This window comes from Apodemus sylvaticus, chromosome 23, assembly GCF_947179515.1.
Source record: "Apodemus sylvaticus chromosome 23, mApoSyl1.1, whole genome shotgun sequence".
Lineage (NCBI taxonomy): Eukaryota > Metazoa > Chordata > Mammalia > Rodentia > Muridae > Apodemus > Apodemus sylvaticus.
In genome coordinates, this window is record NC_067494.1 from 35,291,462 (window position 1) to 35,313,384 (window position 21,923).

The 21,923-nt window shown below is 43.6% G+C and overlaps 1 protein-coding gene across 1 annotated transcript in view; it reads right to left on the reverse strand.

Moving 5' to 3' along the window:
- Window positions 1-21,923, reverse strand: part of Syne1 (spectrin repeat containing nuclear envelope protein 1) — a 505,489-nt gene that overhangs the window by 248,530 nt on the left and 235,036 nt on the right. Inside the window, 9 exon segments of the mRNA XM_052169815.1 lie at window positions 2,081-2,437; window positions 5,899-6,063; window positions 6,949-7,258; window positions 10,301-10,473; window positions 11,948-12,239; window positions 16,978-17,133; window positions 17,890-18,095; window positions 20,001-20,113; window positions 21,299-21,506. Of these exon segments, the coding sequence (XP_052025775.1) occupies window positions 2,081-2,437; window positions 5,899-6,063; window positions 6,949-7,258; window positions 10,301-10,473; window positions 11,948-12,239; window positions 16,978-17,133; window positions 17,890-18,095; window positions 20,001-20,113; window positions 21,299-21,506 (1,980 nt within the window).

The following is a 21,923-nucleotide window of genomic DNA, read 5'->3' on the forward strand; positions in this document are numbered from 1 at the left end:
TAGCAAAAGTTTACACTTAAAAACAGGAGCACAGGACTCCAGAGATGGCTTAGTTGTTAAGAGTAGTTGCTACTTTCCTACAGGGTCCAAGTTGGGTTCCCAATACCCATACCGAGTGACTGCTAACTCCAGTTGCAATCGATGTGACACCCCCTTCTGTTTTCCATGGACACTTGTACATGTATTTGTATATGTACACACACACACACACACACACACCACACACACACGCATAAATAAATGAATAAATAAATCTTTAAAATCATATTCATAACTTCATTTAAAATCCAGTATTTTAGTAGAACTTTTAATCCCACGAATACTGCATTGGCTCACATAACTTTTGGTTCCATCAAGATCCAAAGGAATTCTTTTCTTTGTCCAGTTTAAAAAAAAAAAAATAGCAGCATCTCTAAGCTAGCCAGCCAATAGCTTTAAAATGAATTTTATAAATACAATCAACAGATGTCCACAGAGTACCATCCACTTTAAGGGAATTTCCCGATGACATAAGAGCAAGGCTTACAATGGCCTATAGTGTTTACTGTGGCTGACAGCCGTTGCAGGGCCTTCCTAACAGCAAATTGTTGCTGCCAGAGTCACAGCCCATCTATTTAAAAAACATTTTGTTACCGGCTCATGGAATTTGAAGTGTTATTTTAAATTCTGGATAAACTTTTACCATGAGATGGCCATTGGCTACTGGCTGTTGACATCAGATGACAAAAGCTGTTCAGAGGGAATGTTCTATTTTCCTCAGAATCTATAGCCCCAGGGTCAGAGATGGAATAGCAGGAACTACCTATCATCCTGGACTCAGCACAACTGAAAACCCTGTTTCTGACTGCATCATTGCGTGTATCTTTAAGTCCTAGTCTATTATCCAGTCGTAGTCCCGACACAGGAGATGACCACTGAAAACAGTGATTAATTCTAGCTACATTTTTTTATTCACGTTAATAGAACAGAAAGAAAGGGAAACTAAAAAAGAGCCAGAATACTGTGACTTTCATCTGTTATATACAGAGAATTGGACCCCAGGGATCAGTTTCCAACCCACTCCCACACACCCCCAGTCTTGCACAGCAGAACCAAGTGATTCTGATCTGCCTTGATTCTGGCAGTAAAACCTAAAGGGTGAGGAAGGCACGAAGAAAACACTCAAAACAGCTGAGAAACAATCTCACCAAAGTGCACCCAGGTGGTTACAAACTCTTATTTCTTAGCGTACTACGCCTACCACAAAAGAAAAATAAAATTCATTTAAACAAAACGACGCTGGAAATACTCCGTGACTTCCTAATGCACTGGAGCAGTTTCGAAATGATTATAACATAAATAGAAGCAGAGATGTTGACTTCACTGGACTTCCTTTTAAGGACAGCCATGACTTTGAGCGTTATAAAGCGGCAGACGTTGAGGGCATTGCCAAGCACCCAAAGGGAATCAAAGAAGGAAGAGATGGTTAAACTTCAGCCCATCCTGCCCTTTCTGCTTCCTTTTCTCAGACTCTAAGAGCAGTAATAGTTTTGCTTTTAAAATGCCCTAGAAGTCGACTAGTAAATGTTAGTGAATTCCCATTCAGCTGTCAAAACCATGAAGAGGCTAAACAGACGCTGTGAAAGCTATCAGTTGTGCCTCAGTGAACTATCACATGTGCCTTTCCATGCCATAAACTCAGTCACTTAATTGTCTGAAAGAGTTAACTGGCAAGGAGGGAGCTCTGACTCTCTGTCTATTTATGCTTCTGCCCACAGGCCATTTTCCAGGCTGAATGGCTGATACAGTATTGCAAACTCTGACACCATCAGAAAGAAAGTAAAATATCGCCACCAGAGAAAGAATGTTTCCTACAGGACATGATAGCATTCCCCCTCCTCTGTATATGCTAATTTTTTACCAAAGTTTGATTTACAGGAGAGGATGGGGAAAAAGACACTTTGCAAACTTATGGAATACTTTTTCCTGTCTCTGAGGGCTGCATGCTCTTAGCTATCATAGCTCATTTTTAGCAACCACAGGAGCCGAAGACGTGTTTAGCTTATTCACCCCAGCGGGAAACAGTTAGGCAGCCACTTACTTGCCCTTTATGCCAGCATTCCACTATCTCCTCATCCGTGTTCTTGCCTTCCAGGAGGCTGAGCTGCTGTGCCCAGGTTTTCAGAAGGGTGCTGAACTGTTCCAGGGCCTGCTCGAGTCGGGCCACCTGGCCGAGGAACTCCTGCTCGGACAGAGCCATTTCACTGGCCAGGTTCTCCAGGCTGCTCTGTGCTTGGAAGAGGCAATCTTCCCACTGCCTCCAGTCGGCGCGCAGGGCCTGCATCTCGGCGTTCAGAAGTTCACACCCACTGGCAGCTGTGTTCTGTTTCACGGCCGGGGCCAGCGACTCCACTCTGCTTAGGCGTCCTGCACCGATTTCTCTGGAATCTATCAGCTCCTGTAATGGAACATTGCCATGGAAACCAAGGATGCCTTTAGTCACTTGGGCTACCAGTTTTCAACATGTGTACGGAACGGGGCTCTGTCCTGCTATGAAGTTTGAGCAAATGTACACGGGGAACGAGGGAGTTATTGCGTCTGCAATCTCTGAGGTTATGTTAGCAGGAGTCAGTCTCGTGAGTGTCTGACTAATTGCAAAATCATGCAGGGTGTCTCAGTGTCCTTACTGACTGGACAGGCACTATTTAGATATGTGGAAGTATGGTGTTCAGCTCCTATAGATTAAAGTTTCTGAGGAAGCCGTACTCCCCTTTATGTGGATGGACAAACGAACTGTGTCCTGTCTGTAGCCTCCAAATCCCATCATCTTTTGTACAAGGGTGGCTTAAATCATTTCTTCCCTGCTGGAAGTCAGGCTGACCCATAGCCAGAAGAGAACTAGCCCTCCTCGATCTGAGATATTTCTGTACCTAAGGAGGCATTTTTATGGCCACTGAAATTAATAATTCACAGACGAACTTAATTAAAAGTTTAAAGCAAATGCTAGCCTGGGTTTGTTTATTGCTGGCCTTTCTCTGTCAAGGGGGAAAAAAACCCCTTCACTAGAAAATGTCGCAATTCAGATAGCATGTTTAGTGCTGAGGCTCACACAGAGAAAGGACTTTATGATATAATTAGAATATTCATTGTGAAATAGGTAAGTCAGGGAGGGCATGTCCTTCAAAAATAAGTGCTTCTAATGATATTTGTTCTTGCTAAAATGGTCATCTGGTGCATACATACTTATAACATGGATTGCTAAGGCTGGATTTTGTCAGTGTTAATGCGGAAATTATGTCTTCAGTCCTGGTTAGGTAGAAAGGAAGAAGATTATTAGTGTCAGAAACAAGAGGAAGAGGAGGAGGAGGAGTATCAAGACCAATTGTAAGCTAACCACAGGAAATCAGGGCATTGAGTTCATACGTGTATCGCAGATGCATGAAGCAGAACGGGTATTTTAACTAGCCCATATAACACACTGTATTTTACTCAATTAGCTTGAGGTTACTCTGTCTTCTCACAAGTACAAACAATAGAGGCACACTTTGGTGCAGACCATTTACACTGCCAAATTACATGGCAGTCAAAAACACAATAATGTGAGACGTGATTTTATGCACATACAGGCATGTTCTTACACACGGTAGTTTATGTGTATGCAGTCAGCCTTTCTTGGCAGCAGGATTCTAAAAGTCATGTTTGTTCATCAGTACGTAGAGTGGTTTGTGGTCAAAAAGAGAAAAATTATAGCTTAGTGCCACATCTAACGAGAATGTTTTAGAACACGAGAGTCAACCTTAAATGCGCTCTCAGATTTGGGCTTCGAAGAATCTGCTGTCAAAGGTCACACTTTCCTCAGTTCCCTCAGATTCATTGTCTCAGTTTCATTTGGCATGAAAATGGGCCCATGCTTGCAGACTGATTCCATCACACGGATTATCTTTCTGTTAGTGTGTGCGTGTGCATGCGTGATGTATGCGATGATATGGGCATGCACGGCTTCTGCACATGCATGCAGAGATTAGAACAGGACATCAAGAGTCTTTCTCTGTCTCTCTGTGCTTTGCTTTCTTGAGCTTCAGCCAGAAGCTCACCATTTTTGTTAGGTTGACTGGCAACCACCTGTGTCTACTCAACAGTGTTGGGGTTACAGGCTCACCACTACGCCCAGATATTTACATGAGTGCTGAGAACTAAGACTTGAGACCTCATGTCTGGAGAACAAATGTTCTCACACAGGGAGCCATCTCCTCAGCCCCAATCCAGATCTTCAGTTAGATCATTGTAATTCATGGTGCTTCAAATGAGATCTTGCTCAGATTTTTTCTTGTGTATTTGAGCTCTTTACATATACACACATGTGCACTCATGTCCCCATTCATGTAGACACCTGGCTTCCACACTGCATATTCGGAGTGACAGATTCTGTGGGATGGGGGTGGTCTGAGCATCAAAGGGCAGTAGTCATACTTTCTTTACCTCCTCAAAGGTTTTTCAAATTAACTTTTCACAAGCTGGATTTGCCACTGCTGTTTCCTCTTCCCTACCTGCGTTCCTTCCTAAATCTGTGCAACATGGTAGATTCTTCATTCCCTCCCAAACCCCCAACGTGAAAATGGCTCTCAGGCTTGCCAAAGAGCCCAACTGTCAAACCCATAGGCAACTTTCAGCATCAGCAGTGACGGTGACCACACATTTCTCCTCTATTATATTTTCCTCTTTCAAAAGTCCTTTAAACCTTAAGCACACTTGGGACTGAGGGTTGTGACCCTTATTCTATTTGCTAGGCATGTCATGGGTCCTGCCCTGTCCTGGGACTTCAACTACAGACTATGTGATAGTAACTAATAATATCATCTCTGCAAATGAGCTCTCAGACCTTCCTTAAAGACTGATGGGAGAATTCACTGCCTCCCGGACTTTACTCCCCACCGGTGGTGCAAATTCGATCACTGCTGAACTCTCTCACGTCACAGACTTCTTTCTCTCTGAGTACCCATGTTCCCTAAGTAAGATCTCCATTAACTTGGTGTAAAGACTTAACCTTTAGCCCTGGCTTCTCTGTTTGTTGTTCGTTTGCATGCTTGATTATTTATTTTTTATGGATTTAATTTCTTTTGATAGAGGGTTCTCCAATGTATTCCTTAGTGGCCTCTGACTTGCTGTGTGGACCAGGGTGGCGTTGGACTGGTGGGAGTCCTCCTGCCTCTCCGGTTAAGTGCTCATGTGTGTGGCACCTGTCTGGCTCATGCTTGGCCTTGATGCTCCATCAGGAGCCCATCTGTCCCTTTCCCAAACCCACTGGACTTTCTTGTTGAGTGCACGTCAGGGCCAGGCATCGTGCTCAGGTTTTTATATGACTGTCTCACTTAGGCCTACAATGCTCCTTAGGGATGGCTCTGCACACACACACACACACACACACACATACACACACACACGTACTCTTTTCTGTATTTCCAATGAGTCTTGAGGGCATTGATAGAAGAGACTTTTCCAAAAACAGCTAGAAAGTCAGGAGACGGAAGATGCTATAGAATGCACTTTGGCTTCAGAGCCTAAACTTGGAAAGACTTTTCAGCTCTTGACTGCACTGGTTTTGTTAGCCCAGTAGGGCACTGTTTTCGTAGACTCTCCAAGTACAGCATTATATACATTTGTGTAGGAAACACATACAGACAGGGCCACAATTTGCTCATAAGCAAATTGGAACTAAATTCCTTGCGATTATTTTCTTAAACTTTCTGTTTAGAATCACTGATGCATGAAACAAGAAAACACCAACCAAAAACAACAAGAAAACATTAAAAACAAACAAACAAAACCCCAGAATCTTATCCACCAAGTCCTTATCACAATCTGCCACCGGACTGAAGAACCTGTAGCTCAACACAGAAAAGTATCAGCCCAGATGCTTACCTTGATTTTCGACAGCTTTTTCTGGGTGGCTGATGAGTCCCCAGATGTGTCCGACCAGCGGTGAAGCTCTTCCTTGGCTGAGTGGAGCCAATCTGTAAATTCCTGGACAGCATCTAAGTACATGAGGTGATCTTTCACAAGGTCCTCTACTGTCCTCATTTTCTCCTAGTTAACAAAGAGAACGCGCATGAACAGTCAGTTGTTGTCACTGTGAAAATGACACTCGATATTGAGGTTTTTCAGGCGGCACAGTAGACTTTAGTTTTACTGTTGGGTTCCCCATGAATTTTTTTTTTTTTTAAGTATAGAATAGAGTTTATTCAGGGCATAGGGAGGGGAGTTAAGAGGGTAGTGGAGGCAGAGAAAGGCAGAGAGAGGCGAAGTGGAGAGGTAGAGGAGAGACCACCCATGAGCATGTGGAGAGAGAGGGGGAAGGGAATAGGTAGATGTAGAGAGCCTTATTGGGGCGCCATGCCACCTGGCAAGAACTTGACATCGACCAATGTGAAGTTCCTCTCCCAGCCTTTGAGTGGGAACTCCTGTGTCAGCCATAATCCCCTCCACCTAGTGTGGAGTGCTCAGACCAAGGTGAAGCCTATTGTTCATCAAGGACCTGCAGTTTCCAGAGAAACACTGTTCACCTGTGGAGCAACTGAACTGATTCTGCTGAGAAGCTTCCAGCCTTTCTGGGGAAGGGTTTTTCCTCTCTCTATTTGGAGTTCTCCATTAAACTTTGAGACCTTGAACAGCAATGTTGTCTTGGTCTCCATCTCTTTTTGCCGCCTTCCCATACATCCCCAGCTTCCCTTCCAGGTAACCCGTTCGATGTAACTGCGGGCAGTGACAGGTAGAGAGGGGGGGAAGGGAAGCAGAGGAAGAACAAGACAGCAAGAGGAGGAGCAAGGCCCCGTGAATTTAATATCTTAAAAAGAAACCATTACTTAGGCAGCAGGCGTAGGCAGATCTCTGTGAGTATGAGGTCACCCTGGTCTACATGTGGAGGTTCCTTACCTACACTGTGAAGCTTTTCTATCAGTCAAAAGAACTCACCTTGGCCACAGTCACTATGTCCTGAAACTGTGTTCTCAGTTCCTCCTGGCCAGCCTCTTTGAAGGACTCATCCTGGGTCTTCTGGTAGAGCTCCCTGGACTTTGCTGCTAGCTGCTGCAGAGCTCCAGTGTGATCTTCCGCCTCGGAGACAATGGACTGAAAGTGGTCCAGCAGGGAAAATTTCTCCTTGAGCCCCGGCTGCAGCTGTAAAGGATGCTCTACTTTCTGGTCCACTGATTCCATCCACTGCTCCAACTGGCTTTTCTTCTCCAGATAGTCATTCCATTGGTCAATCACAGACTCCAGGACGCTGAAATGAGGGTCACACACCTTAAAACAGAGTTTCAATTTTGGTATTTCTACCAAAACACAATTACAGGGCCAGTGGATCTGTTTAAAGTGCTTTGCTGAATATTATTGTAATGAAATGTTGCTTTTCAGAGTAGGGAGAAACATTTTTTTTTTTGATCTACCACAATTAGGGTATGGTTTCTTCAAAGTTAATATATGCTAGAATTTTAAGCAAGCTGCAGCAGTGCACACACACACACACACACACACACACACACACGACACATATCTTCTAAATGCTAAATGTCTCAAGTGAACAGATAATTCATATATTACATTGTGGTTACAAAATTCAGTACTATACTGTTAATTAAATTCTGCTTAGCACAAACCAATTTTTAAATTTTCTCGTGCAAAATCTTTATTACTAATATTAGATATAATTACTTATTCACTCACAGCTAAGTTTGAGGTATTTTGCCAGGGTAAGTACTATGGTTTTAGACTATGTACCCATAAAGGTCAATTCTTTTGTGTTAAGCATGTGACTGAATGGAAACTCGATGTATTTATGGGAAATATAGTCACAAATTTAACAGTCAGGTCGCCAGATTTCCTAATGGAAAAATAAATGATTTTCAGAATGATATAAGAAAAGGCTCCTATTATTGAACTTTATAGTAATCTCCCTGCATTCCTCTCCTCCCCTCCCCCTCCCTTTCTGTTCTCTATCCTCCCCTCACCTCCCTTTTCTTGTCTCACTCCCTTCTTATTTTCATCTTCTCTCTGTCTCCCCCACACCACCACCACTCAAACTCAAGACCTGTAGCTTGCTAGGAAGTCATTAATAGACCAGACCACAGACTGCACTATGTTCACGCTGAGTGAATGCCCCTATTATCTCTTGCCTAGTACCCCGCTATTCTGGAATCAGGATAGCATAGTCAGTGAGCTTCCATCTCTTGCTCAAATGGTTGCTTCTGTTTTATCATGTATGAGTATTCTGTATTGGTATGATCAGGTAGTCTCAGAGAGTCCTATCCTATCAGACTCATAGGCTCCGAGAGTCCTATCCTTCCTGAGAATTTCTAAAACTCTCAATCAATGTCATAATCCAGAAGCCACCAAAGCCACCTTCTTCTGCCACAGCTCAGGGACTTTTGAAAACTCTTGGTTCTCCAGTCTGAGTCAGAGCCTCTGGAATGTATGCTTCTCCCCAGCTCTGATCTCCTAGCAGGCAAAAAGGATTTGTCTTGGCTCATTGTTTGCCATAATCACTGCATCAAGGAAACCACCCAGCATGTAGCTGTCAGGTTTAATTTCTTGCCAAAATAAGAGTCAAGAGCTCTGAATCTGTTTCTTGGATTTAACATTTTATTGTAACATCTGAAAAAAAAAAATTCTCCTGGATCTCTATTCAGTTCTGCAAAACTGAAGACTGGCCCATTGCCAATCAGTGGGAAGTTATTTATGCTCTATGGCTTACTATAGAATGGGACAACCCCCAGAGGATCCAACTCTTTTCTTTGCAGATCCCTGGGAGTTATGACAGAGATGCGATGGCCTGTTTGCCTAGAAAGCCACTTCCTCTTACTGTGAAAACCAAGAAGTGAAGCGAAGAGGCAAACGAAGCCCACGCTGATGTTAAGTGACCCTGCTGCCTACTTGCAAGGGAGGAGACAGCTGCTGTGTTTTCTGACCTGCAGTGGCACACCATCTTCTGTTTATTTATTTGTTGTGGTCCTGTTGGAACTCACTTCTGGAATCATTAGGTAGTAGAGAACTTCCAGAATATGGATTCTGGATAGGTTTTAATCTATTTCTCAGTGTTATTTATCTAACAAAATAGCTGGATATGTACAGACAGTTTGAGAGATGCCTCAGAGAAGGGGAAGGTTTTCATTCATAACAAACAAGGACATAATTCTCTTCTCTACTTCTTCATCAAGAATGGACACGGGGCAGGTCTATGTTCCCTCCCTTCCTTTCCCATTTTCATTCTTTCTTTCCTATTTTCATCCTTTCTTTCCTATCAACTAAGATTAATTTTTAAACAACAGACTAAGGCTGTGTGTATTAATGGGGCCATACTATATTTCGATATATGGATATGTATTTGAATTAAGCTAAGCACATTTTTTTTTCTTGGCAAAGCGCTTTCATTCTATGGTGAGAGTTTCCACTACATTTCCTCCTAGGTCTGTGAAATGTGTGCTATGTAATTGTAATCTTTCCTTATCTTGCTGTGTATGGGACATGGCAGATTCTCGTATTTAGCCGTATTTGTACGCAGTGAGCATCCTTTCCCATTCTGACTCTCTGGCACGCCCTCTGGTCTCTGGTAATCACCATACTACTGTGAACCTCACCTCACTGGATCACCCTTAGAGATTCCACACGTGGGTGGGATCAGACCATATTGTAACAGCTCTGAAGACTTCAGAACGGGTTAGTGATCAGGTGCATGAGAACATGCCCCACTTTGTAGAATTTCAGCTCTAGGAGGCTTTGCCACTACACGCCTGGATATTTGTATCACTGTGATAATGAGAAAAACTCCGCACACACCCTACATCATCAGCTCGGTGTGATTCCTCCCAGGTGACAACAGACACATGCTCTAAGCTCAGTTATCGGCACTGTAATTTGCCGACAGCATTTCCCTGCACGTGCCTTTAAATAGCTACAAGCTGTTAAAGAATCACTTGAGTTATTATTAAGTATTCTCTAAATATTCTCGACTTAAAATGAGACCTTTTCCCAGGCTTGTGCTATGTGCAAGGTTCCATGAGGGACATTGGGTGGAGGCTGTCGCGTTGGGGAGAATGGACAAAAATATTTTGAAAAGAAAACACAGCAGTGAAATACACTGACATACCAGCACTAACCAGTCTCTGCCCCATGGGGAATATAACACAGGCAAAGATAGCCGATGCTTGCACATAGCAAAAATAACACGCTTGGGAATTCCACTGCAGGCTGCCTAGGATGCTGCACCACGACTTTAGGAAAGCACTGGGTTTTATTTGGGCAAATAAGCACTTAGGGAAGATTGCCGCACCTTTGCGCGTGGACAGCCGAACTCATGACGTCAGCCCACGCCTTTTTGAGCACCTCCAGCTGATCCTGAATCGCCTGCTGACCCTCCTTGTTGCTGCTCCTTAAGGCCTGGTCCCCTTTGCCAATGGCCAGATTCAACTTTACCTCTCCTTCACCTTTCATAAGGAGAATGTCCTGGGGAAAGAGGAGGAAACGTCCATCAGTGGGGATATCAAAATTTGCTGTGCTAAACAATGGCTGCTTCCTACAACTAAAGGGCTGAAGTCGGAAGTGAGTTCAGTTTGCAAGCATGAAAATCTGATTTTAATCCCCAGAACCCACATAAAAGAACCCACATAAAAGAACCCACATAAAAAACCTGGACCCTAGGGGAGCTCAGACACTGAACCACCAGCCAAACAACATACACCGGCTGGACCTAGGCCTCCCGCATATATGTAGCAGATGTGCAGGTTGGTCTTCATGGGGTCCCGAACAACTGGAACAGGGGGCCATCCCAAAAAGCTATTGCCTGTGTGTGGGATATGTTCTACTAGCTGGGCTGCCTTGTCTGCTCTCAGTGGGAGAGCATGTGTCTAGCCCTGCAGAGATTTGAGGTGCCAGGGTGGGGGATATTTGGTGGGGAGGGACACTTGATCAGAGGAGAAGGGGAGGAGGATTGTGGGAAGGGGTGACTGGGAGGTGGGCAGTGAGTAGGATATAAAGTAAATAAGTTGAAAAAAAAGACCAAACAGCTGGGAGTGAAGGCATGTGCCTGTGTTCTTAGCACCGGGGAGGCAGAGAGAGGTAGATATAGGGCTTCCTGGTAGATATAGGGCTTCTTGGCTGGTCAGCCTAGCCTGCTACAGAAGCTCTTGGCTAATGAAAGACTCAAAAACTCAAGGTGTTTGGTGACTAGTGAATGACCATGCCACAGGCATGCATGCACTTATGGGTACACCTCCTGTTCACCCGCCAAGATAACTAAGGTGAGAATATCTCACTGTAAAATGACAGCAGGCTAGACTGGTACAAGCTGACTATGAGAAGTATGGGGACCAAAGACCAGCTTAAATTCCCGGGACACTTTGGGCCACCAGCCAACCATTACAATTTTGTTGAGTGGTTTCAGTGAGCAAAGTTAATTTAGGCAAGGAAGGTACAACTTCAGAGAAGGTAACTTCTCCCTTTGTTGCCTGGATAACTCCCACTGTTCAAGGTCATGACAACCGGAAGTCAGCTACCTTGTTCAAGGTCATGTGACCGGAAGTCTGCCTGCTTGTATTTACAAAGGGGCCTAGTCATTCCATTCACAGCCCAGACCTATGCTTTGCACTAATAATTCACACATTGATCTCTGCCCTCTTGGGACACGGGCGCTAACCACTGTTTCTATATACCCAGCAATGCTCATAGTACTTATAACAGAGTAAGTATTTAGTGAATTTTGATACTTAACTACTGAATGATGCAAACAAACAAACAAACAAAACTAAAGCTATTAAAACAAAGTGTTCCTTTTCCCAGAGGGAGAATAAACAGTTTCTCTGAGTGCTTTATCCATTCCCCCATCTCAAGATCCACATTTTCACTTCCCAGATGACTAGAGCCAATTCTAGATTCGTGCATGGAATCAGAGCAATGGGCAGCAGTTGTGGGCCGCACAAACCTGGATCTGCGACAATCGCCCCTCCAACGTCTCCTTGTCCCCAAGAGTGCTCTCTGCACAAGCCATCCTGTCTTGCACATCCTGCACCCGGGACCACATGACCCGGGTGGCTTCTTCCAGAGCCTCGTGCTCCTGCAGGGCCAGCTGACAGCCGCGCAGCCTCTCTTTCGTTACTCTGAGAAGGTTCTGGTAGCTGGTCAGGAGCTGGGTGCTCCGGCGGCCTCCCTTCCCTGCACCGTGGCTCTCTTCGCTGAGAAGCTGCCCTCTCTGGGAGAGCTTGTCGAGGGACTCTCTGGACAAACAGAATTTCTTTTTTTAGTTCCCGGATTCTGGATCCAGGGGAATGAAAAATGACTGTTGACATTGGATCAGGAACCAGACAAGAGCTCATGGCTGATATAACTTTAATGTTAAGATGCTGGGGACCAGACTGTCTCTTTGCCTTCTTAGCGTAGTCAATACCTGTCAGGGAATATGAATCCCGTTTCTGTTGTATCTCCATCTCCATCCCAGTGGTAGAGCCTATGTCTCTCTAGGAGTTCAGTCCAGAAAGTGGGCTCAGCTCATCCCAAACATCCTTCCATTTGTGTTTGATAGCCTCACTTTGAAAAGATCCCATGCTCTTCTGTGGATGTTACAGTTCAAATGTGAAGTGTCCTCCATTGGCTCAAGGATTTGGACCCTTGATTCCCAGGAGCTGGTGATGTGTGGGAAATTTTGGTGGAGCCTTGCTAGAGGGAGTATGTCATTCAGGGTGATTGTTGACATTTTACAGCCTGGCTCCACTTCCAATTCACTCTGTGTTTCCTGACTGCTGACTCAGTGTGACAGGAGGGCTGGCCTAACCCCCACCCCCTCCGCCGCCACCACACCTTTCCCACCGTGATGAACTACATCCCCTTGAACAGTAAGCCAGCATCAAGCCTTCCTTCTCCAAGTCTCCTCTGTGGGGTATTTGGTCTCAGCAACAAAACAAGTAATTAGCAAAGTGGACATCTCTCCTCCATGACAATTCTGCTTGCTTGTGACTTTCTGAGCTGCCTCTTCCCGACTCAACACAGGCATCCCATCGCTAGGCAGTATCCATGACACTCAGAGACAGACAGAAGACGTGCGCAGGATCTCTGTGCCTTTACTCCATGTCTTACTCCCTGATCTATTACACCTGTCTCACCTGCAGACTGTGGCTGTCTAGAAGCCAGGGTGACTGCATCCATGTGCATTCCCAGGACGTGACACAATGCTAGGCAGAGACAACAGAGGTGGGGGGGGGGGAAGCTGTCTTTAGATTTCATGGTAGAAATGAATGTTTTCAATGTACCTTGAATACCGAACATACTTGTACTTGAACATAGCTCACGCTTCGGAGCTATGTTAATTGGGTCCAGAGGACAGGAATTCTCAATCCCTGTTTGCCTTGGTTGTAATGTTGTGAGCTATTAGTGCAACTTGGCCAGCTGCTTTTTTATTCTTCTTTTAGTGAAAAAAAAAAAACAATTTGTAACAATGTGTGGTTTACAAAGTGATACTGTGGCTTAAGAGCATGATGTGTGACTTGAATAAAGCTGGTTAATGTATCCATCACCTCACTAGGTTACATATTTTCCATGATGGGAACATTTGAAATTATTTCTTTGGGATTTAAAAAAAAAGCTTTTTATTTTATTTTATTAGCTACATTCACATGCATTCAATAGAACCACACGGGAAACAGAACAAAATAACAATCCCCACATTACTCACAGGTGAGGATTTTGTACCTTTTGGCCATTGTCTATTTATTCCCCTTTAGTTCAAAGGCAATGGGAATGCCAGTCAAGGGAGCCTGACCTTTCCAGGGATTTCACACTCCTCAGGGAAAGTCTGGGTGCTTGGCAGGAATGAGCTGTCTAGAGCAGAACTGCTGGGTAAGCGGGAGGCTTAGTTGGCTAAAGTGATCATAACATATGCATAAGGAGATTCCTCAGAATGAATGTAAGACTCCGGACATGCTGACACATGCCTGTAATCCCAGTGCTAGGGAGGCGGAGACAGATGGGTTCCTAGAACTCTCTGGCTAGTTAGCCTAGTAGAGATCTTGTCTCCAAAACTTAAAAAGGGAAAATAACGTCTGTAGGTACTCATTGCTGACCTTTGGCCTCTACATACATAATTGTAGACATACATAAACTATACACACACACACACACACACACACACACACACACACACGCACACACACGTACACATACACACACACACACACACACACACACACTCATAAGTGTTGAACATACTAGAAAAAGAAGATAATGTGTCCCATCTACAACTCTGGCTGTTTCTGAGCAACTATGTAAATAGCATCTTTTGAACCTCTCTGAGATAGAGTTATCCAACATGGCTCCTCCTCTGCAGGACACTAAGACATTTTAATCAATCTGCTTAGTGAACAGGACGGTGAGTTACAGGACACAATATGCCTGTTATGAGTTACATAATAACCAGTATAAGATATTTCTCTGCTAATACAAAACAAAACAATTCACTCAACGGATGGTAAGCATTCCTGAGTTGCTGGTCTTTATGCCTTTTCTACAGGGCATGTCCCTCTAATTTTTGAAGAGTTGGGTACTTTGTGATAGAAAGTACATACAAGAAAGAAGCAGAAGGTTGACTTAGGTCTGTGTGGTGGTGTATGCTCATAACCCTAGCATTTGGTAAGTTGAGTCAGAAAGACAGTCATTTGGAAGCCAGCCTGGTCTACATAGTGAGACAAAAAAAAAAAAAAAAAAAAGAAGAAGCGGGTGACAGAGCATGAGACTCTGTGTAAGGAGCTTGCTGCTGCTAGAAGCGGCCACTTTGGAAGTGACCACCCAAGGGAAACACTGAAGGTCACTTAGCATCTGGTCTTAGAATACTGAAGAATGACACTTCAATAATCATGTGCCTATAAATGTTGCAATTGTTAGACAAACACTGAGGGCCGGGCCTGGTGGTGTGCACACTTAACACCCCAGTGCTGGGAAGTGGAGACAGGTAGATGGTATATCTCTAGGACTCAGCAGCCAGACAGCCTAGTTTACTTTGAGAGTTGCAGGCTGGTGACAGAGCTCCCCAGACAATTAGGGGAATGTGGTCTGAGGGACAACAGATAAGATGTGGTCTGAGGGACAACAGATAAGGTTTCCTTCTGGCCGCCATGTGCCCTCATACTCAAGCGCACTTGGGGTGAGGGGATAATGAGAAGTGCATAAGGACAAAGAGTTTGGGGATGGGCCGGCCACTCCCTCTTGTGAAGTTTCACAGCAGTGATATCAGGAGAAAGTGATCAATGTGAACAGCATAGCCTGTGAGGGGATAGAGTCAAGAACAGAAGTTGGCTGCAAAGTACTGAAGAAAGCTGTGTTACATTGTATCTAGACAAGGGTCACAATTTGGAAAGCAAAATACAGTTGAATTTGGAGGGCATTATTTCAAATGATGCTATTGTTCTCTTTAATTCTGTCAAAATTCTCTAACTGTCTGGACAACTGGAATGGAAAGGTGGGAAGAACTGAAGTTCCTGGAAGGTGTCCAAAGGCAGAACCAAAGCACGCTTGGGGCCTGTCTCAATAGTTATCAAACTGGGGTGCCAAACATGTACTGTGGCCGTGGGCACCTTATCCCTGGGCTCCACATCTGCAGATTCCAGCAGCAATGTACTGAATCTGTATTTTAAATAACTGTGTCTATACTGAACACGCAGAGACTTTCTCCTTCTCTCTACTCACTGATCAACAGCCCAACAGCTACTTCTGTGGCATCTACTTTGCACTAAACTGTAATTAAGAGCCCATCCAGACTGGGGAAGGACACGAGCAGGTTAGATACCCAAATCATGTATTGGATACTCATGGGTCTTGATCTCTTCTGGGGTCCTGGACGAAGCTCCACAGATACTATTGGGTGACTTTAGTCATGACATGAATTCTGCTGGGAGTTTGTTTGCAAAATTTTTCTTCAAGACAAGAAGACTAGCACATTCCACCATAGAGAGGACTCGGTAGAAATGGAGAAGGACTGGTGTGAACTGGGCAGTTTTTACTCCGACTATTATTCCAGTGAATTGTTGGATTAAGCAAGTGGGCTCTGCTGTTTCCTGCCTCATAGACAAACATTGCTATACAAAGGGAGCCCATGTTCTAAACCACGCAGTGCTCACTGGAAAGCCTTTGACCTTGCCATAGAGGTGAAACAGAAAAATTCTAGGAGTGAGCAAAATGCTACGGATGGTAGTGGTGTCAAAAGATAAGGGAACTCTGCTCAGGAGAGGAGCCAGGACAGCACTGAAGGGAGATTGCAGAAGAGAGAGCGACTGAGGGAGAGAGCCAGACTTAGAGGTCACAGCTCTCAAGCACTAATGATACTGTAAGGATGAGTGAACTGGATAGGACTGTAACCTACAATGTGTGAAGGCTTGTATGGGAGTTGGGGGTGTCCCGGCTGTATTTTTCTTAGTATGATTTTGTAGTTTTCTATAATTATGTCAACTTCTTCTGGTAGTAATGAGCACAAGGTACTTCCAGAAAGGGAAGTAAAGTTTTATAGTTTTGTTTTGTTTTTGTTTTTGTTTTGGTTTTTTTTTTGTTTTTGTTTTTGTTTTTTGGAGTAGGGTGGACAGGGTCTCTCTGTGTAGCATTAGCTATTCTGGAACTCTCTCTGTAGACTAGCTGGGCCTTGAACTCACAGAGATCCACCTGCCTCCTGAATGCTGGGTTAAAGGAGTATGCAACTGCCACCCAGCTTAAATGAAATATTTTTAATAAAATCTCTAAGAGCTAAAGGAGCAGATAAAGGAGCAGTCCTTGAGCAAAGGAAGGGGAAATGAGGGGCACATCTTTTGCAGGCTACCACATTGCTATAAGGAATGCAGCCTGGTAGTTGATATATTCAGGAACAGAAGAAACCATTACCAACAAACAACCAATAAAATCAGCCAAAAACCAAGCAAATAACTAAGAAGCCCAAGATATGTGGGCAAAGCAACAACCCAATCTGTTTCTGCATCTCACCTGGCAGCCAGAAGTTCTCCCAGGAACATCTCGACTTTATGGATTTCGTTTTTCTTCTCAGAAAGATGGTGCTTACTCTCCCCCAAGTTTTCTGTGTGTAACCTTTCTTCCATCTCTTGGATCCATAAGTTCAGTTTTCTGTGCTGGTCCTCAAAGCTAAAGAGAAAAAACAACATCTTAGAAAACTCTCAATGTGTCTATTCCTATCCCCACAGCTGAGGTTACTACAGCTTCTTCTTTGCAGCAATTAAAGCCTCATAAATTTTCAACTCAAGAAGCAGCTTTTGTAAATAGTCCGATTGTCACAAGTAAGACAGCCCGATCCTAGAGATGCCTTTTCTCCCTGGAGCAAGGACTTCTGTCTCCATTCTCTTTCATTGATATGTGTGTGTGTGTGTGTGTGTGTGTGTGTGTGTGTGTGTGTGTGTGTTGGGTGTTTGTGTGTATGTGTGTGTACACACTTGCATACATGTGCATGCTTGCATGGGAGTGTGCATGTACTTGTGTGTATGTGTAACTGATTGGAATCTTAATCCATGATTCAATAGCTGTTTTCTACCAAGACCATCCCAACAGAAGTAAATACAATAGGAAAGACATTGACTTTAATACCCCGAGTTAGCCAAACTGTCTGAAGTGGCATACAGCCAGGTTATTTGTAATTGCCAGTGGATATCATTTCTTGGCTTTCTGTTTCCTACAGAAGAAATAAAGCCAAATTGAGGCCTTCAAAAGCAGTCATCAATTATTTTATTATAATTAGCCTGGTGCTCAAGGCAGGTCAACATTCATTATAATTTCAACTCACAGATCAAACACTATTTGTGTCTTTATATGAATCATCCCCACCAAGTAAGTGTTTGACAAGCCCTTGTGTGTGTGGTGAAACCCACATTTATTATAAGAGCCTACCTCCCCAGCTCTGAAACACAGTCCTGGAGAGCCTGCTTATCTTTAAGGCATTGTTTCAGGAAAGCTTGGAATTCTTCATTGGCTTTTGTGATTTGTTCCTGGATGCTGCTAATGATCTGCTTGGGCAGATGTGCGTACAGAGTTTGTCCTTCCTGAGTCACAGCATCCAGCTTGCTCTGCCCATCACTGAGTGAATCCAGAACACCCTGGAAGTCAAGGAATATAGATAGCTGATGAGACAATCAAGTAAGGGGGAAGCAAGGCATAGACTAGAGGGAAAAGGTCCAACAAGGCTAGGTTGAGAAGGATGCGCACAGCTGGATAAAACCAGGGCTCCTAATTGAGGCAGTGCATGATGGGAAATGAGGAGAAATTAAAAACAGCATGCTGGGTAAGAGTAGACTCTCATCAGTGTTCCCTTCTCAAAGGTTTCCTGTTCTTAACATCACAGTGTCCTAGCTTCAGCTCCTGTCTCTGCATGTGGTTAGTGTAACAGGTCTGTATCCAGACAGCTACTCTGTATCTTCCTCCTGTTCTCTTGCCTACTCTACACAAAGTCCAGTCCTCAGGACAGGGCCTTCCTTTGATTGCATGCACCTCTTCTTTGGAAGATCTGTGCTTGCTCTTCCACAAAACAAGGGAAACCCAGAATTAAATGCTAGCCATGTCTCCCTTGAATTCCAGAATATTCCTTCAATTGTTGCCATGATATTTCAGTGTGGAATTCCACAAAGTGGAGGACAATTCCAAGTCTGAATTTACCATCACCCTTGCAAAACCAGTTCTGTGCATGAAACAACGACTTGGCTTTTAATATGGTGGTTTACTGACAGTATTTTATCATCCAATGGGCCATGTGATTCTCATGTATCTTAATAGAGAATTGGTGGTGGTGGGGTTTATGAAGTATAGGCTGGCCTTAAGCCTAAGACCCTCTTGTGTTAACATCCTGAGTGCTGGGATCACAGGCTTGCACCACCATCATGGGTCTCATTTTGATTTTTAAAACTAAACTTTTAAAAAATAAACGTAAGTTTTACAATACACTGTGCTGCATTAAGATAAGTGACTACAAAAACGTGGCTAAAACCTCACTTGAATCTATTTTAATGAAAGTTCATCTTTACAGTAGCCATCTTTCTAAATGCATATATTTTCCTTATCCAATAAAATCCAAATAGCCTATGATAACTATTATTGTTTCTAAATTTAGACCCCCAAGTTAAGAAGAGAGAAGACATAAAAAATCAGACAATGAACAATTCCCAGAAGTTCATCAATAGTGGGAGAAAATATTTATGGTTTTGGTGCTACAAAAAATTTAAATTAAGTTTTATTTTGAATGACTTTAAAGAATGGCCAGTAGGTTAAAAACGAAGACGAGAGGGATCTAGATACTTTCCAGCTTGCTTTTGTTTTCTCTATGATTTTTCAAGTTACCTAACCACTTCTGACTCCATGGTGGGAAAAAGAAAAGATGGACCAAAATAAGAATGTTCAGGCAAAGAAACAGTCTGAGTCTGGCACAAGGTAGTGACTATGTTTGGGATAAGGAAGGGCATCATTAGCATCAACACATCCATGCCTGCAACATGGCATCCATATCAGCATCCATACCAGCAATACGGCATTCATTATCAGGAATACACCATCTATATAAGCATCACATCAGCACCATGGTGTCCACGTCAGCATCACAGCACCAGAGCACCCACATCAGGACCACAGTATCCAGATCAGCATATCATCCACATCAGGACCACAGCATCCACATCAGCACTACAGCACCAGAGCATTCATATAACCACCATAGCATCACAGCTTCCACATCAGTACCACAGCATCTGAGCATCCATATAAGGATATCAGCATCCATTTCAGCAATACAGCATCTACATCAGCATCACAGCATCCACATCGGTACCACCATACCACAACATGCACACCAGCACCATAGCAACACAGAATCCACATCAGTAACAAAGCATCCACATTAGTAACAAAGCATCCACATCAGTACTATGGTGTCCACATCAGCACCACAAAGCCAGAGCACCCACATCAGGACCACAGCATCCACAGCCTCCATATAAGGATATCAGCACCCATACCTGAAGGTCGTGGAGCCTGGCTTCGAGAACTTGGCTGTCACCAGTTAGATTAGAAGCCTCTCTGGCTGCTGCTTTTGCTCCTAAAAACCATTCTTGGAATTCTTTCATAGAACCTTTTGAAAATTCAAAAAAAGGATAGATAAATCCAAAATGCTGAGTGAGCTCCTAGGACAGTTGCAATAAATTATTTCTCCATTCCAGCCCTTTCTGTTCTGCTCTTTAAAACACTCCAAAAAAATAATAATATAGATCTACATCCATGAATATTAATGTTAGAATGGAGAAGTTACATCAAAGAGACTAAAAGTGCACTAGGAATGTTTTATTTCCTCTTATTTCTCTTTATTTTGGGAAAGAGTTTATAAGAATCCCAAGAGAAATGTACTCAGGAGTGTTAAAGGTATATGTGCATATTGTGTGTGTGTGTGTGTGTGTCTGTATGCATGTGTGCACGTGTCTGCAGCAACTGTCTTCCTCTGTTTCTCTCCAACATTCCAAAATGTTTTTTGTTTTGTTTTGTTTTTGCTTTTGTTTTTTTTTTTTGCGATTTGGTCCCTCGGTAAACCTGGAGTTCATATATTCATCTAGACTATCTGTCTAGTGAGCTTCAGGATCCATCCATCTCTTCCTTCCCAGTACTGAGAAAACAGACATCCCGAGTCCAGTCAGCTTTTATAGGGTGCAGGGGATCCATCCTCAGCTCCTCAGGCTTGAACAGCAAGCTAATTACCCATGCGCCCTCCCCTAGCCCTGAAAGAATGGTTTTCTTTATGGCCTCAGCAGGAACCACTTTCTTTCCTACACTGGCTTAGAAAAGATGGACCAGAATAAGAATGATGTTCCCACATCAGAGTGGAAGACAGCTTCTTAGAAGCAGAAACGGGGAGTCGGAGACCTCTGGATCATATGACTGCCACTGCTATGACCTTGTCTGACATCCATGTACATAGCAACAACTCATCCTAGCATGAAAAAGTATCTTTAGCTATTTGGGTAGCAGCTGCTGACCACTTCCCATGTGTGAGCATCTATGTAGACGAACCAGACATAATTCAGACTCATCAAAATGGCTAGAGTCGTGCTCTCTCATGGAGAGAGGGAATATTCTCCAAAGGGTTAGAGCATCTAACCTTTAGTTAGCAGAACCTTTGTTACCCAAATCCCAGAGCATACGTGACTTTGAAACATTAATCCAACTCAAAGGTTTGTTCAAGTTTCTGCTGGCAGTTTCTGAGCAGCATTTGGTCCAAACCCCTTCTCATAAACAGATGATTCAGACTGAAAGCCCTTCAGCTCACCACTGAAGTGTTTTTCCAGAGCGTCCTGTATGCTGGCTTGGGTTTGGGAGCTCAGCTGGCTTGTGGCTTCGTGTTTCTTTATTAGCCCAGTCATTGCCTGGCCCAGGCTTTCCAACTCCACCGAGTGGTACTTCCGGCACAGAGCGTTGAGTTCTTCCTGGGTGGAGATGATGCTCTTTTGTTGACTTTGAAGTTCTTTTCGTATGTCCTACGTGATGCAAGCACACTGTGAATATACTGTGACAGATGCTTACACCATTCAAGAGAAATAATGTAATTATTTCTCCCAGTATGTTTTTTTTAAGATCTGAAATTAATCATGTTGAAATCTCCTCAGTTGTATGTACTTGTAGGTTGGATTCAAAAGCTTCTTCAATATATGGTAAGGATCTGTACTTATAAAATCTTATCACTGAGGTCATCTAAACATGATATGTATAGTGACAATACCAATTTACATCTCAGCATGGATGGGTTGAATCTCGCAAGGCCTCACCCCTAGACAAAATGCTATAGGAAGTCAGTGGTTGCCAAGAGAGGGAGAATCACTCTTCTCTGGCAACAGGCTCCCAGATAGGTTATGCAGTCTCAGGTGGTCAGTCCTAAACATGTGTATATATGATCA